Genomic DNA, 16,116 nt, shown 5'->3' on the forward strand with positions numbered 1-16,116 from the left:
GAGATGTTTGCTCTTTATACAGTAAAGTTACAGCAGGATACAAATAACATCAAGCTGATCCTGCCACGATTTGTTCCCCCGGTTCAAATCACAGACAAAAAGTATCCCACAGCTGTAGGTCCTGTCTGAGTCCTTTTATCTTCCAGGTAAGTGAGAAGCTGACGGTTGCCGCGGAGACAGAGGTGAAGATTAACCAGGCCAGGGAGGAGTACCGGCCAGTGGCCACCAGGGGGAGCATCCTCTACTTCCTGATTGTGGAGATGTCGCTGGTGAACGTCATGTACCAGACGTCGCTGTGGCAGTTCCTCGGGCTTTTTGATTCGTCCATGCAGAACTCGGCCAGGTCGCAGGTCACCTCCAAACGCATTAGCAACATCATCAGCTTCCTCACTTACCAGGTGCTCCTCATCAGCGCACACCTCAGGGCTGTCCTTTCTTTCCTGTAACGTGCACTCGAGTGGAGGTTCAGGATGTTTGTCTGTCCCTCAGGTGTACCGTTACACAGCCAGAGGTCTGTACGAGGAACACAAGCTGCTCTTCACTCTGCTGTTGGCTCTAAAGATTGACCTGCAGGCCCGAATCATCTCGCACGTGGAGGTGCTCACCTTCATCAAAGGTTACCTTCTCCTCCTCCTTTCTTCTCCTGCATCCTCCAGAGTCCTTTGAGAGTGAAAGTTGTTTCTCTCTCGGTGTAGGTGGAGCCTCTCTGGACCTGAACTCTGTAGAATCGAAGCCACGGCGCTGGATCCTGGACCAGACCTGGCTGAACCTGGTGCAGCTGTCCAGCCTGCCTGCGTTCTTCCAGATTCTGAACCAGGTGAACCAGAACGAGCGCGCCTGGAAAGCGTGGTTCGACCATCCGGCGCCAGAAGACGCCCCGCTGCCCGATGGCTACGAGGAGAAGCTCGACACCTTCCGGAAGCTTCTGCTCATCCGGAGCTGGTGCCCCGACCGGACCATCGCTCAGGTCTGACTGCTGATTTGATCTGACAGAGCAGACTGGTTAATGTGGAGGCTAACAGCTGATGGTTGCAGGCGCGGCGCTACATCTCAGATTCTCTGGGCCAACAGTACGCCGAAGGCACGGTCCTGGACTTGGACACCATGTTGGCAGAGAGCAACAACCAAACACCGATGGTGTGTCTGCTGTCGATGGGCTCCGACCCGACTGAGAACATCGAGAGATTAGCCAAGAATAAGGTGAGGGCGAGCAGTGAAAGGGCGGAGGTGAACGATGATGTAATAAAAAGGAAAAACATCGGAAACTACCGAAATAATTAATACTAAGTACGAATAATATAGTCATAAATCCTATTTAAGCAAGTGATCGGATATTTACTTTAAACCTAAAGAGTGCAGATGACCGGGGTACACAAGAAAATACAGAAATAATTTTTGTGTATTTATAGAAAAATAGCTGAAAGTACAGGAGCAAAAGCAAATTAAGGAAAAACACTGATTTATTTTGTTAAAGCCTAGATTTGATTTTTTTTGCTGCAGGGGGCGCCGTGCCGTCCCATCTCCATGGGTCAGGGCCAAGAGGTTCACGCTCGCAGGCTATTGGCCAACAGCATGCTGGATGGCGGCTGGCTCCTCCTCCAGAACTGCCACCTGGGACTGGACTTCCTGGATGAGCTGCTGGAGACGGTCACATCAGCGGTGCCGGAGAGCGTGCACAAAGATTTCCGAGTGTGGCTGACGACCGACGTGCACCCCAGGTAACAATGACGAGGTCTGAGGTCCTGCTTTAAGTCCTGGCGGCTCCTCTGCAGGTTCACTTTACGGCACATTTAGTCTCAGCTTAAACCAGCAGCTGTGTCTGCAGAGCTGCTTGACTGTGTTTGTGTTTGTGAGCAGGTTCCCCATCACCTTCCTTCAGTCCTCCATCAAGTTCACCAATGAACCTCCTCTTGGTAGGAGACGTGATCCTGATGAACTCGTGAATTTTTATTGATCCTTCGCTGTCTTTCACTTTCCCACTTATTTTATTTTATCTGTCGGCATCAGGCATGAAAGCCGGTCTGAAGAGGACTTTTAATGGTGTCACTCAGGACCAGCTAGAGATCAGCAACCTGCCTCAGTGGAAGCCTCTGCTGTACGCTGTGGCCTTCCTCCACACCACCGTGCAGGTATCTGCCAACACCCACACGATCAGATTCATAAATCCACCGTTTCTTTGTGGAAAACAGCTCCTGTAAGATCATTCTGATGTTATCATTTCTCCTTCTTCTTCTTTATCCCATCAGGAGCGTCGTAAGTTCGGTCCGCTCGGCTGGAACATCCCCTACGAGTTCAACCAGGCAGATTTTACCTCCAGCATCCAGTTTGTGCAGAACCACCTGGACAACGTGGACGTGAAGAGAGGCGTGAACTGGAGCTGTCTGCGCTACATGCTCGGTCAGTCTCTTTAAACCTGCTCTGTTCTTTCCACCGTAACGTTTCATCCATCAGATTATGAGAGAAACCTCAAACCCTCCAGGTATCCAGAAATCTTCCTGACTCTTTCTTCACGTCTGCTCTCCAGGTGAAGTCCAGTATGGCGGTCGGGTGACGGATGACTTGGACAAACGGCTCCTCAACACGTTCACGAGTGTCTGGTTCAGTGAGAGCACCTTCAGTGAAGCTTTCTGCTTCTTTAAGGGCTACAGCATCCCTGCCAAGGCCAAGAGCATCCAGGAGGTCCTGCAGCACATCGAGGGGCTGCCGCTGGTCGACTCACCGGAGGTCCGAGCACGCTCAGAGACGGGACGCGTCCACACTGAGGCAGTACTAGCCCAGTCACATGTCACATTTCTCCTGTTTACAGGTGTTTGGACTCCACCCCAACGCTGACATCACCTACCAGACCAACCTGGCGAATGACACGCTCAGCACCATAATCAACATCCAACCGAAGGACACCGGAGGCGGGGCCGGGGAGACCAGGGAGGCCAGCGTGCAGAGACTAGCCAATGAGATGCTGGAGAAGCTGCCACCTGACTACATCCCACATGAGGTGCTTGTTTAGCACCGAACGGCCGACCCAAAACTCGATGAAGAACACAATCCCACCAGCTAGCTTAGCTTAGCATGAATACTGGAAACAGCTGAGCTGCTGTGTAAGCAACAAGCTGCCAAGTTAAAAACAAAAATGTGCTCATGTTCAAAGCAGCTTTGTTAGGCTCAAGAAACACACGCAGCTCTGTGCAGCTCAAACAAACAGTGTGCTAATACACGAGTGTCAGAGATGCAGGTGAGCAGCTTTGGGTACGTTTGGACCGAGCCGGGGTAACTGTTTCCTGTCTCTAATGTTTATGCTAAGCTAACATTATTGAACTTTGACAGGAAGTGAAAAAGAATGCAGAGATAAATATGACAAAGCACAGTGTGGTTGTACTCTAGAGCCCGGCTGCTAACCCCGACCGTCGCCCAGTGAATGATGGAAACGAGTGAATAGATTTCAGACAGCAGATTTGTCAGCGTCTGATTCTTTTAGATGAATTCAGACTTTAAATCATCAGCAGAATCTGGCATCTCTGAACCATCAAACACGAACACGTTCATGAGTCCTCTGGAGAAACATGACGTCTCTGTGTGTTTTGAAGGTCAAAGGTCAACTCCAGAAGATGGGTCCTCTTCAGCCAATGAACATCTTCCTCCGACAGGAGTTGGACCGAATGCAGCGTGTCATCAGCAGCGTACGGAGCACGCTCACTGACCTCAGACTGGCCATCGATGGTCAGTCACACGCACACACACACACACACGTTCACTGACGCTCGATGTGACTCGTGTTTCCGCCGTTGCAGGGACCATCATCATGTCTGAAGACCTGCGCGACGCCCTCGACAGCATGTTCGATGCTCGGATCCCGCGCCTGTGGCTGAGGCTCAGCTGGCCGTCGGCCACGCTCGGCTTCTGGTTCAGCGAGCTGCTGGAGAGGAACCAGCAGCTCAGCGCGTGGATCAGCGCCGGCCGGCCCAACCAGTTCTGGCTCACCGGCTTCTTCAACCCGCAGGTTGGTTCGTTGTTCCGGAAATCTGGAGTTTTGGAATTCTTCAGTTTTCTTTCCGAATGTTTTTTGTTTCTTTAGGGTTTCCTGACCGCCATGCGCCAGGAGACGACACGCTCCAACCTGTCCAGGGGCTGGGCCTTGGACACGGTCACCCTTAGCAACGATGTCACCAAGATGATGAGGGAGGACGTCTCAGCTCCGCCCCCTGAAGATGTGGGTGGAGTCTATATCTATGGCCTCTTTCTGGATGGAGCGGGATGGGACAGACGTGGCGCCAAACTCGCTGAGGCTCCGCCCAAAGTTTGTCTTTTTAAAATCAGTGTTTTTTTACTTAAATTAAAATAATAAACTGAAGCTTTAAAAAACTTCAGCGTTCAAAAGTCCAACGTTTTACTGTTTCTGTATTTTTTTGTAAATTAACATAAAACATTTTAAGAGTTTTTAAAGATTCATCTAATGAAAAATTATGAATTATTAAATGATTCAGAAACTAAATCTAAACTAAAATTTAGGAACTAAATGAAATCAAAGTATTTTTGTTTTTGCTCAGTAATAATAAGTTTGTCTCGGCCCCTCAGGTCCTCTTCACCCCCCTCCCTGTGGTCCACGTCTTCGCCGTCAGCTCAGCCAACACGGCCGACAGTAAGCGCCCCCCTGGCGGCGGGGGGGCGGTCAGCCTGTACTCGTGTCCCGTCTACAAGAAGCCTCGACGCACCGACCTGAACTTCATCTTCTCCCTGCAGCTGAGGAGCGTGCAGCCGCCCGAGCGCTGGACGCTGCGAGGCGCCGCGCTGCTCTGCGACTGCAAGTGATCCAAACGTTGTTGTTCCACAGACACGGACAGACACTCACCGTGGGGCTCTGCTGCGTCTCACTCAGACCTCCCCACAGTTTCAGTTTGAGCTTTTTTATTCTGATGTTCTGATAGTTTCCATTTTTCTTCAGCACCAAACATGTTTGTAGGTTTTTAGTCTGTTAAATTTATGAAAATCAAAATGTTTCCACCTCTTCTCTCCGCAAGTCTCTAATAATAATAATAATAATAATAATAATAATAATAATAATAATAATAATAATAATAATAATAATAATAATAGTAACATTAATGATTTTGTATGTGACCTCACACAGTAAAGCTGATGTGAGGATCATCTCAGTTCTGGTGATTGTACGAACTTAATGCATAAAATAATAATTTGTTTTAATTAAAAAATTTTCCATCTGTCATTTCCTGAGTGTTTCAAAATAAAAGTCCTGTCTTTCATGTTTTGAATGTGATGCTGTTCCTGTGATGCCTTCAAATCTGGTTCAGTCTGCAGTTTTTTACAGTTCAGAGCCAAAGTGACTCAAATATTTACTTAAAAGAGGTTTTTGTTCGTCTGGGTTTTCCTGCTCAGCAGCGCTAAACAGGCAAAACGCACAAACAGAAAGAAACAGGAAAATATGTGTTTCTGTGAACAACGCAGCAGCAAAATGAAAGACCAGGATTTATTTTTTAATGAATGACAAAAACATTAAATGATCATTTTTATTTTCACATAAATGTTCCATTGGTCCTTCTTTTAGAAGAAGTTTAGAAATTAAAAATACTAATAACACAGCAGGAAAAAGCCAACAGCACGAGTCCTGAAAGGCTTAAAGAGAAAATAAACGCACAAAGAATGAAACAAAAAGGCACAAAACCTCAAAACAAGAGTGAATTAAATCTGAGCGACACACAAAGATGCTAAAAGCCCCAAACATGAACCTGTGAGGTCATTAATGCCTGTGTGTGTGTGGGTGTACATGTTTACATGTCTTTGTGGGGACCAACATGCCCGTCCCCACAAGTTTGAAGACATTTTTGGGACTCAGGATGTGGTTTCAGTGTCAGGGACAGTCGGGTCAGGGTTAGGCATTCAGTCTTAATGGTTAGAGTAAAAGGCTGAGGAGAGCATGATGTCAAATAGATGTCCCCACAAGAATATGAAAACACAACCGTGTGTGTGTGTTACTGTGAATTTGTGAGACAAGTGAAGATTTCAGAATCAGTGAGAAATGTTTCACTTCCTGTTGGTGAAGAAGAGCAGACTCCTCTTCACCAACAGAAATGAAGAAGCTTTTATTTTGACGAGCTCAGCCACGAGCAGAGGCGACCCTGCAGAGGTGAAGGTCACAGTCAGAATCAGCGCCAGAGAACCGCACGAGGACGGCCTCACTGGTCACGGCTGAGTTCATTATGTGATGGTAACAAGCTGATTATTACAGAACAGGAAACACACGTCTGCTCATCAAACACCAGCTGCTGCTGCTTTTATCAGTCTGCCAACAAAACCTCACAAGAAAGAAGTTTGTGTGAGTTTGCAGCGTTCCTCTAAACTGAAAACTAAAACAGACTGAAAATGGGAGCGTGCAGCCGCACTCGAGAGTCAGGCAGCTTAAATGTGTTTGTCTTCATCTGTAGTTACGTTTCATTGGCTGGAAATGTGCTAACTGGAATCATTCATGAGTCCAGATGAACAAAAACAAGTGTTTACTGCTCCACGCTGCACGAATCTGAGTCAAAATCACTCGGACGCGCCCACGTAGGCATTCCACTAAAACCATGTGACCACCTTTAAACCTGTCGTGAATATAATTTTAGACTTTTCACTTTATTTTGAAAGAACAGATTTGCAGGAAGTGCGGCTGCTGCAGAAACTCTTCACTTTTCACTGGCTTTAATCTTGAAGGTTTCTCCAGATGTGGAACTTTCATGCTAAACATTCAACATCTGACGAGCGTCTCTGTGTAAAACACTGACAAACTCAAACTTTATACGGTAACTGACAGATTTATTCCTCCATTTTCAGGCATTTCACAATGAACTTGGATTAGTTTGATGCTTTTCTTCACGTTGGTGAATAAAACCAGCCAAGAGGCTGATTCCTGCAGAGGAGGAGGCAGAGTGGAGGAATCTGCAGGTCTCTAACACACAACCAGAGCTTCAATCATAACGAGCACATAATAAAACCATGATCCCCCCGATCGACTCTTTTAGCCTGTTTCCTCTGGATCCAACAGGATCTAACAAACCCCAGATTCTGCTGGGACACTGGTCATCATGGGAGGAAAAAGATGGCTGCCGTGTTGCTGTTTCCTGTCTTACACCAGCATTATACTTCCTGTATCTGTTTTCAATCAGAGGATGAACTTAAAGCTTTCAGTCTGCTCTACAACCCACCACCTATCCACACGTCTGCTAAGTGACTGGAAATCAGTAAAACTTCTACCAGACTTTAGTAAATGTTGCATTAAGATGAGCAGACAGATTTTAATCTCAGCATTGCAGATTTTTCAGGACACTGGAAGAGTTCCTGCCGTGGATTTAGATGTTAGTGTTGTGTGGATGATCCCGTTCTGTGATCTTTGTGTTACTGATGCTTTTACACTTTAGGACCCTCGAGACCTCTGCTGCTCAGCCGTCCTGATCGCTGCCTCCACTTTAACCAGAGGCTGTAACCTCTGATCATTTCACCTGCACCGACAGCAAAACTCTTCTCCAGAACCAAACGTGCCATAAACCCATCACAGCTTCATCATCAGCTCAGTCTCAGCAACATGCAGACGACCGAGCAGCAGAAACTCTGCAGGGAACGTCTGAAGTCTGTTCTTCAGTTTTCCCAGCTCACTGTTTATTGAACACGAGACCGAAAAATAACTTCACCTTTAATGTGAAACTTTTATAGCCTGTGACATGTTTGCAGGAAGTTTTCATGCTGTGATTTAGTGTCACAGCCATAAATATCACACAAGGTAAAAACTACAAGTCCCAGCATCCTCTGTGTTTAGGGAGGAGCAGTGAAAGTGAAAGTGTTGATCCTCCGTTCAGAGCAGCAGGAGGAGGAAGGTGGAGCTGAGGCAGGTGAGTGTTAACATGAATATGTTTCTTCTTATGACATAAAATAATTCCACGCTGTTCGTGTCTGTGGGTGAAACGTGAGGACGGTCGGCTCCTCTGAGCGCTGGTTTCCTGTAAGTAGAGAGGAAGTGAGTTTAGCTGAGAGAGCAGGAGGAGAGTGAGAGCTGTGCTGAGGCAGGTGAGTGTTAACACCGCTCTGACATTACTGTGTCTCTGTGGCGGGAACAACAGGCTCCGTCAGTGGAGGCAAAAATAATCAGACTTTGGTTTTTCAAAGGAAACTACTTTATGTTGGGAGAAGCCGCGCGCTCATTGGATAACGACCTGTCAATCTGAAGTTATTAGCCAATGAGCACGCAGGTTCACAGTAAGACCCGCCCCTATGACGGCATTTTTAAAAACTAAAATGGCGACAGAAACTCCGTCAGAGGAGTTCAGGCTGATTTTATGAAAGTGCGACGTTTGAGCCACTTCCTGTTCTCAGTCCCGGCGTCCTGATCACCGACGTTTCTGTTGCTCTGATATCTGATATTGATTATATCGGTAAACAGGCTGTAGCAGAAACATCAGGTCTGATCTGAAACAAACTTTAAGAGTTTTATGTCCGTGTGAGGCCGCACGCTGATTGGATAACCACCTGTCAGTCTCAGGGTATTAGCCAATGAGCGCGCAGATTCACAGTAAGACCTTATCACGTCATTCTTTTAAACTAAAACATCGACAGTAAAACTGTAACGTGTCCTGTGATCTATAAACACTCTGTGATGAATAATCTGAAGTCATTTTGAGCCTGACAGTAGTTTCCTGTCACAGAGCAGAAGCTGCAGGCAGTTTTTGGCACCTTTATATTTAATTTATTCCAAAATAAATCAATAAAGGTAGAAAAGAACTCAGTGACATTAAAATCTATTTTAAAGACAGATGTGACCAAGTGCAACAAATATAAGATGACATGTTTACAGATATTTGAAGTATTGATCATGTGTAGAACACAGAGCAGGTCCAATAACAGAGTCATCCTGCTCACAAACAGCACTTTGGTTTCATGAGCTCACTTCCTGCAGTGATCCTCAGCTTCTCTCCAAAGGAGCCGTAACATGTGGGCTCCTCACCATGATGATGATCCAAACACACTGAGTTCCTTCATCATCATGTACTTATTAAATAATGTGATGGTTTTGGTGTTTTTAAAGACTTTGAGCCTCTAAAATAACTGGTTTGGACTTTAGGGCCAAAGCTCCAACATTAGAAAGCCGTCAGTGTGATGCTTCCAGTACAACAGCACCTCTGAGTGTGTGTGTTTACCTCTCAGACTAACTCCACCCTGACATCAAGAAGATGGAGGAAGAGGACGGAGCAGCATCTGCAGCATCCAGCTGTGTGTCTGTGAGGAGTGACTGGTCCAAAGAAAGACCTCCAAACTTCAGTCATGGAGCTCAGCTGACCATGTAAGAGAGCTGCTAAAGCCATAGAAGTTATGATGTAGACTGGAATAATCTGACATGTTGTTCACAGCAGAAATGTGTCTGATCAGATCAATAATCCGTGTTTGTGCTGATTTGTGGCGGCTGCAGCCATGTTGGTACCAACAGAACAATCAGCTGTTTGTGATGATGTCACATTTCTGTAAAGGAGCTCACAGTCTGATAGAAATCTGTGAGTGATGGACGATCAGCTGTTTATATGGTGTTCATGTCAGAATCTATCAGTAACTGATGTTTGTGTTTGCAGGGGTCAGAGGTCACAGTCTCCAGCATCCAGCTGTGTGTCTGTGAGGAGTGACTGGTCCAAAGACAGACCTCCACACTTCAGTCATGAACCTGCAGCAACAATGTAAGGAAGCTATTATTCTGACTGTGTTTAGATCCTGTAATCCAGGAGAATCGAGTCTGCTGGCTTCATGATCCTGTCAGCATGTGTGGCAGAGAAGGACCCAAATTCAAGGCTCAGGAAACACGATGGAAAACTCAAACACAGCTTTATTACTGAAATCCTGAAAATTAATCAAACATGAGCCAGACTGAAAGTATCATGAGGAGGAACACAACAAAGAACCGATAGAGACTGATTAGCACACACGGGATGATGAGGGAACAGAGCTGAAACTAATGAGACAGGGGAAGCAAAACTGAACACAGTGCACACAGGATGAGAGAATGTCAAAATAAAAAGAGAGATTGTGGATAAATGCTGCTCTCCACCTCAGCTGTCAGGTTTACCCAGAGAACGGCCGTCCTGACTTCCAGCAGCCCCACGGTCCTCGTTTCTAATAAACTGGCATCACTGAAACGAACTGTCTGCTTCACTGTTCAATAATCTGCTCTTTGCCAATTTCCCAGCAGAACCTTCCACTCATATCAGCATTTTTCTGTGATTCTCACATTAACGAAGCATAAAAAGCTGAAGCCAACCTCAGAGTTCCCCGTAGTGAGGAAGAGTTTCCTCTGAGCCACAGCTGAGTTTGATGCGTCCACAAAGGAAGACTGACGGGAGGACGGACTCTGGGAGAAAGGCAGATATAAAAAGATATGAATACAAAGTACGGTGCAACAACCAGCAGATTATGAAGAGCGGTCAGACCTTCATGTGTCCGTCATTGAAATGTGGTCAAAGTTACCTGTTTGACATCCTGATAGAAGAAAATCAGCTTCTTGGATCCGTTTGCAGCAAAGAATTCATGGATCAGACTGAACTGGAAGAATCAGACATTAATGACTCAAAGGTTCAACTCTGAGGAAGGATCACGTCTCTGAACTTACTCTGTCATCAGAGACGATGGCGTCTTCCACCGCCGCCTCCTCCAGGCTGCCGGCGTCTGCCAGCCTGCTCATCAGGTATTTATGTCGGGCATCCAGAGCTGCCCGCCGTTCCTCCTTCACGGCTCTCGCCTGTTTGGCTACTTCTCTCCTCGCCTCATTGGACAGCAGCATCGTCCTTTTACCAGACACCTGGAGAAACATCAGCTCAGTCTACAGACGCAGAGACCAGTGAGAGCCAAACATCTGCAGGTTTCTGAGGACCACGTTTGACCCTGACTGGAGCATCGATTCTGAGTGCGACGGCCTAAACTGAGCTCCTGCCCCCCCTCCACTGAGACGTTCTCCTGTGATGTGTCATGGGGGGAAGTGTTCCTCACGGTTGGACTCGTGAGAAGTTCAGTCAGTTTATTCAAACTTTAAAACATTTTCAGTGTCTGGATTTCAGCAGAAACAAATGTGAACACAGCACTTTTTGATTGAGTATAAAAGGATGAAAGAGTCAGTGATCAGTAACATTGTTGCTGCCTGATGCTGTTGTAGAGCTGTCTGTGGATCCTCACCTTCCTGGAAGCCTTCCCTGGATCGCTCAGATATCATTAACTTGTTTGTGTTCAGTAGGATCAGGTGTTGTGGATGCAGGTCGTAGCTGTGTGAGGCCTGTACAGTCAGCGCTGTGTGAGTGCTGTGTAACGTTAGCTTAGACTTCTTTCTGTTGTTATCATCCTTCAGGTTAATGTTGTTTTCATTATGCATCACAGGAAGTGTGGGTGGCTGTTAGCCTCACAGCTCATGGAGAGCTGCTGCTGCTCTGCCTCCTTGTTGATGTTTCTGCTCTTTGTGTTACTTTGTGTTACTTTGTGTCGTGTCTGAAACAAAGTGAGTCCATGTTACTAACTGTAGTCGTCTCTCTGTCTCATGCACAGCTGAATGAAAGTATTTTTATACTTTGTGTAATCTGTTGGGTCTTTGAGCCCTTTTTAAACAGCATATGAGCCACATGTATGTGTGTATATGAAAGGTTGTTTGTAATACATCAAACTGTTGCTTATTCTAGAGCTGCTGCTGTGCCTGATTGGTCGACTCGCTCTAAACTGAAGGTTGATTCTTTTGTTTTTTTACATGTTGTCAATAAACCAACTTCTTTCTGATCTGAACGGCGTCTCTGACGTGTCACAGGCCTGTCAGCTTTCTTGGTGATTGGTATAGATTTGAGCTTCATGCTCTGGCTGTTGTTGGGTTTTCCTCTCTCATATTAAAGCTTTTGTCCTACATTTGCTCTAAAGTCTAATTCTAATCCCAGCACTGTGTCTGGGTGTGTGATGGTTGTTTCCTGCTCTTTCTCATGAAACAGTCACAACATTCTCAGTCCAACTTTCACTCTTTGCTGCGTTTGCTGCAGCTGCAGTGAACATGGTGCCGTTTGCCTTTAAGAAAGTTGTGCACAAAGGCTTTTTCTCTAGCAGACAGCTGTGTGGCTAAAAGTCAGATCATTTTTTACCACCTCAGTCACACTGGACTGAAACAAGAGTGAAACTAGGAAGAATCAGAGTTTGTCCAGTGACTGCACTGATTGTCTTCATATTCACAAACTGATTCTAAGTAGTTGCATCAGCTAATCACCCGGACACTGAGCGTCCAACACGCTCCCTGAAGGAAACCATTACATCCTCCAAACAATCCCAATCTGTCTCTGAACGACTGGAATTATTCTCTGATTTGTGAATAACTGGAATTTATCAATGCAGACACGTTGCCAACATGATGAAGTCAGTCTGAGTCGCATCTCTTTGGCTAACTTAACTCAAGTGGTTGCCGACTATTCTGGTTCTATTCCCATATAACAGCAGGGCTGCTGAGCACCTCTGTCACTCTGCACTTATGTTCCCAGTTCTCTTTTGTGGAGGAATTTTCCAGGAATTCCTGGGACCAGCTTTCCATGAGAGACCCGATCAGGAGCGACTGTCCTGGACACTCCCAGCATCACAGGGACTCACAAACCCGTCTACCACAGTGAGAAGACTGATGGTCACAGGCCCACATGTAGCTTTAGATCACACGTGTGCACTTCCTGTGGTCACTGCTGGAACTCTAGACTCACCGAGGGGCCAGTGGTTGGTGAGGCAGCAGCAGCTGAAGTCATGTGACTAATGGCTCTCAGGTTCTGTCCTCCTATTGGCCGGTGTCCTTCACCTGTCACACCTGGTCCAGAAAGAGTGAGAATGTTCAGAGCTTTAATGGAAAAGAATATTATTCCATATAAAAGGCCTCTAACAAGTATTGTAGTGTTAATCAGGATGAAGTCCATCATGAACACTTCAGAGTGCTTCAGACAGTCGGTGTTTCATCCACAGAGCCTCCAGCCTGCATATCAAAGGATCCTGAGGAACGACAGTGAACCCGAGTTCCCCTCATTACATTCATGTGTGTGACTGTGAGGAAAAGGTGATTGTATGAACGTGTGTGAGCGAGTGAATGAGGCTTGTATCAGAGTGGAGATAATGTCAGCGGCACAAGCTGGACGCTGCAGGTGTCACATGTGAATCTGTGCATCAGTGTCTGCACCTTTGTGGAGGTGAAGCTCAGGAGGTTTGGATTTGTTCAAAGCTCTGTCTGCTCCATCTTTCTTTCCCTCAGGCCTCTCCAGATCAGGAAGGAGGTCCTGTTCTCCTTCTCCCTCCTGGACTTCTGGATCCAGGGAAGGATCAAAGTCTCTCAGCCCAGCATCAGAGCTTCTGGCTGGGGGAGGACTGGAAGCTTCAGCTGGAGGCTGAGAGCCTGGATCTGCCATCTGAGTCACAATTCAAATATTCTCAGTAATCTCATTTTTAAAATATGCAGCTCATTCATTTTGACTGAATGTGGGACAGGGGCACATCTGTACTGCTTCAGCTGGACGTCTAACAGCACTTTGTAAATGTTGGACTGTTTGATCTTTCAGCTGCTTCATGAAGCTGCAGATCTTTTCATTGGGTAACAGTTCTGACTGCAGCATGCACTGCTCTTAAACCTGCAGCTATAGTTGTGCATTAATAACCTTCACAGATGTCCAGGTTACCCCTGCTGTGTGCTCTGATGCACATGTGCTGAACTCCTTTATTCACACAGCCACGTGTTTCTCACCTGCTACCAATGAAAGCTGTTCGTTTTTAAATAAGAAGAGATTTTACACAAAGCTTTTTCTCTTTTTAATGTTTAATATAAACATTTCATTTCAATAATTTCCTTTTTTGACTGATGGTGTCATCTTTCTGTGAAACTGTGCTGCCATCATCTATCCATAAGACCACAGATAAAGATAAATGTGGTGTTAATAAATTTCCCAAATAAAAACAAGACTCAGTAATAATAATGAGACGATGTTTCATCAGATCAGAAACCAGCAGGGTTATAATACCTGTGCTGACTCACCTGTGTGCGTCTGTCTGAGGACGAGTCTCTGATACTCTGGGACCAACCAGTGAAGTCAGACTAACAGTGGAAACAGGAAGTGAATGAAAGTTTGACTGTCTCCATGGTAACCCAGGCCGGGGGATTGTGTGTGTTTCTTAGTGACTCTGTAACCAAACACACAACAAAGCTGCCTCCTCTGTGGGTGTTAAGTCATTTATTTCAGCCACTGAAATCATTTACAATGATGTCGAAGATTCAAAAAGACAAAAATACACAGTATATGTATATATTGAATCCAGGTTTTAGACGGTTTCATGTATATTTGGTTTGTTCCTGGTTCGCTGCTACTTTAGAGTTTATTCCTCTCTCAGTGTTTCTCCCTCTCGGGTCAAGTCTCTTGTATTAACTTTGTTCATGTGTCTGTTTCAGTTTTCACATTTCCTGCTTTATTTTGGTGAGTTGTCGTCCTCGTGCTTTGCTTTTGTTTCCCTCGTCTTGTTTGCTGTGTCTTGTTCTCCCGGCTGTCTCCATTTCCGTTTATTGCCCTGCTGTCCATCAGTTATCAGTTTTCTAAGTTCTTGATCTCTGAATTCAAACTCCAGCATAAGAAAGCAAGCAGCAAAACTTTATTTAAACAGGCAGAAGCACAGAGGACAGTTTAAACCTCAGTAAACAGATTGTAAACACTGATCATGTGATTCAGTAGCTTATTCCAGCATTACAGGTAAAAACAGCTTCAGTTATATTGTTGGAAACTGACGCTGGTCCCAGATAACCTGAGGTGTTGCTCTTCAACCTGTAGATGTGGTTCAGCATTAATGGAGCTTCACATATTTGCTGGTTTGTGCACTAATAATTACTGAGGTCCCAGACTCTGCTTCAGTCCATCCAATGTCCTGCTGAGCATCTAATCAGAGTCCAGGTTTTAATGAGAGGCACTTTCAGAACTAAAGTGCAGTTTAAAAACACGTCACATGAAGATCACAATGACACCGTCAGTGGTCTTTGAGATTCATGGTCAAAGCTCTACAGACTCTTTCTGTCACGGCTGCACAGCAGTCGTGTGGTGAATTGAGAAAAGGATCCAAGATGCAGTGAATGTTTATTTGCAGAGGTGATAAGGTGACAAAAACAGGAGGAGCAGAGCGGGGCGTAAACCAACCTAAACTGGGGGAAACTGGTTTGACCGAAGCTGCAAAGACAGTCAGCAGGGTCTGGATGCATTCAGCACCACGTCCTTGTTGGGCCTTCAGTGATAGGACAGTTTATTATGCTGCTAACGTTAATAAGTCTGTTCACCTGTAGAGCTCATTTAAACACATCAGGTGTAGAACATCATGTGTCATGGCGTGTCCAAATTCACAGGCTGCATCCTCCTGAGGACCCGGCCTTCAAGGTCTACGTGGGCCGGGTCCTCCAAAGGTCGGGTAGGCGGAAGTGAGCGGCTGTGACGGTCTGGCCTTCAGATTAGCGTCACCACTGTCTCGGTGGAGTTTAATAAACTCGGCCGTCTGCTCCTTGCTGTCTAAAGTATAACAGGACACTGGAGTAAACTCTTGACCGTCTCACACTTCTGTTTAATCAGTTTGATGTTTATTCAGCTGTGTGAACATTATAACTCTAATCTGAGCCAAACCGATTTACTCAGGAACAAATAAAACACTGAAAAAAGCCAAACAACAACATTTTTACGTTATCTGAGTGACTTATGTATCATGTTTAAGCTGAGTAGCCAAAGGCCGCGGGGGTTTGAAACGATGTGCTGGGAGTTGGCTGTTCTCACCCCGGTCAGCTATCGAGCTGGTGGGTAACAGACGTCTCCAAAAACGTCGGCGCACTTTTGCAAATATGTGATGTCTTGACAAACCGAGCAGATACTTGAAGTTTACACTCCTACATTCTCAAACAGGAGCCCCAGCAGAGATGGATGGCTGGCGCGGCTCTCCGGAGCCCCCAGTCGGAGCAGATGCAGGGCCAGCAGGTGTGGAGACCCCTGGCTGAGGCAGCTGAAGCTGTGGGTGGCTGTCAGCCAGCTCAGGATGCCTTTTGGGCTGCAGCAGCATAAACTCCTCAGCAGCCTGGGTAAGCTTGCG

The 16,116-nt window shown here is 46.1% G+C and overlaps 2 protein-coding genes and 1 long non-coding RNA gene across 3 annotated transcripts in view; 2 read left to right on the top strand and 1 right to left on the bottom strand.

The window, feature by feature from the left end:
- Positions 1-5,017, top strand: part of LOC113029520 (dynein heavy chain 5, axonemal-like) — a 34,823-nt gene extending 29,806 nt beyond the window's left edge. The window contains 14 exon segments of the mRNA XM_026180402.1: positions 147-398; positions 490-616; positions 696-967; positions 1,072-1,200; positions 1,501-1,718; positions 1,858-1,913; positions 2,008-2,129; positions 2,247-2,397; positions 2,525-2,724; positions 2,807-2,995; positions 3,585-3,717; positions 3,789-3,997; positions 4,073-4,294; positions 4,573-5,017. Coding sequence (XP_026036187.1) covers positions 147-398; positions 490-616; positions 696-967; positions 1,072-1,200; positions 1,501-1,718; positions 1,858-1,913; positions 2,008-2,129; positions 2,247-2,397; positions 2,525-2,724; positions 2,807-2,995; positions 3,585-3,717; positions 3,789-3,997; positions 4,073-4,294; positions 4,573-4,806 — 2,514 coding nt within the window. The 3' untranslated portion in view covers positions 4,807-5,017.
- A 2,708-nt stretch (positions 5,018-7,725) lies between these two features.
- On the top strand, positions 7,726-10,023 carry LOC113029539 (uncharacterized). Its single transcript, XR_003273434.1, has 3 exons — positions 7,726-7,877; positions 9,187-9,322; positions 9,606-10,023. It is a non-coding gene; the product is annotated as an uncharacterized LOC113029539 (long non-coding RNA).
- A 42-nt stretch (positions 10,024-10,065) lies between these two features.
- LOC113029533 (dynein heavy chain 5, axonemal-like) lies at positions 10,066-14,588 on the bottom strand. The gene is made up of 6 exons (XM_026180426.1): positions 14,042-14,588; positions 13,196-13,421; positions 12,732-12,832; positions 10,634-10,822; positions 10,492-10,566; positions 10,066-10,375 (listed from the first exon to the last, which is right to left on the bottom strand). The coding sequence occupies exons 2-6, from the start codon at positions 13,419-13,421 to the stop codon at positions 10,232-10,234; spliced, it is 735 nt and encodes a 244-aa protein (XP_026036211.1). The 5' UTR covers positions 14,042-14,588; the 3' UTR covers positions 10,066-10,231.
- Between the last annotated feature and the right edge of the window lie 1,528 nt (positions 14,589-16,116).

Source organism: Astatotilapia calliptera, chromosome 9 (genome assembly GCF_900246225.1).
Source record: "Astatotilapia calliptera chromosome 9, fAstCal1.2, whole genome shotgun sequence".
Lineage (NCBI taxonomy): Eukaryota > Metazoa > Chordata > Actinopteri > Cichliformes > Cichlidae > Astatotilapia > Astatotilapia calliptera.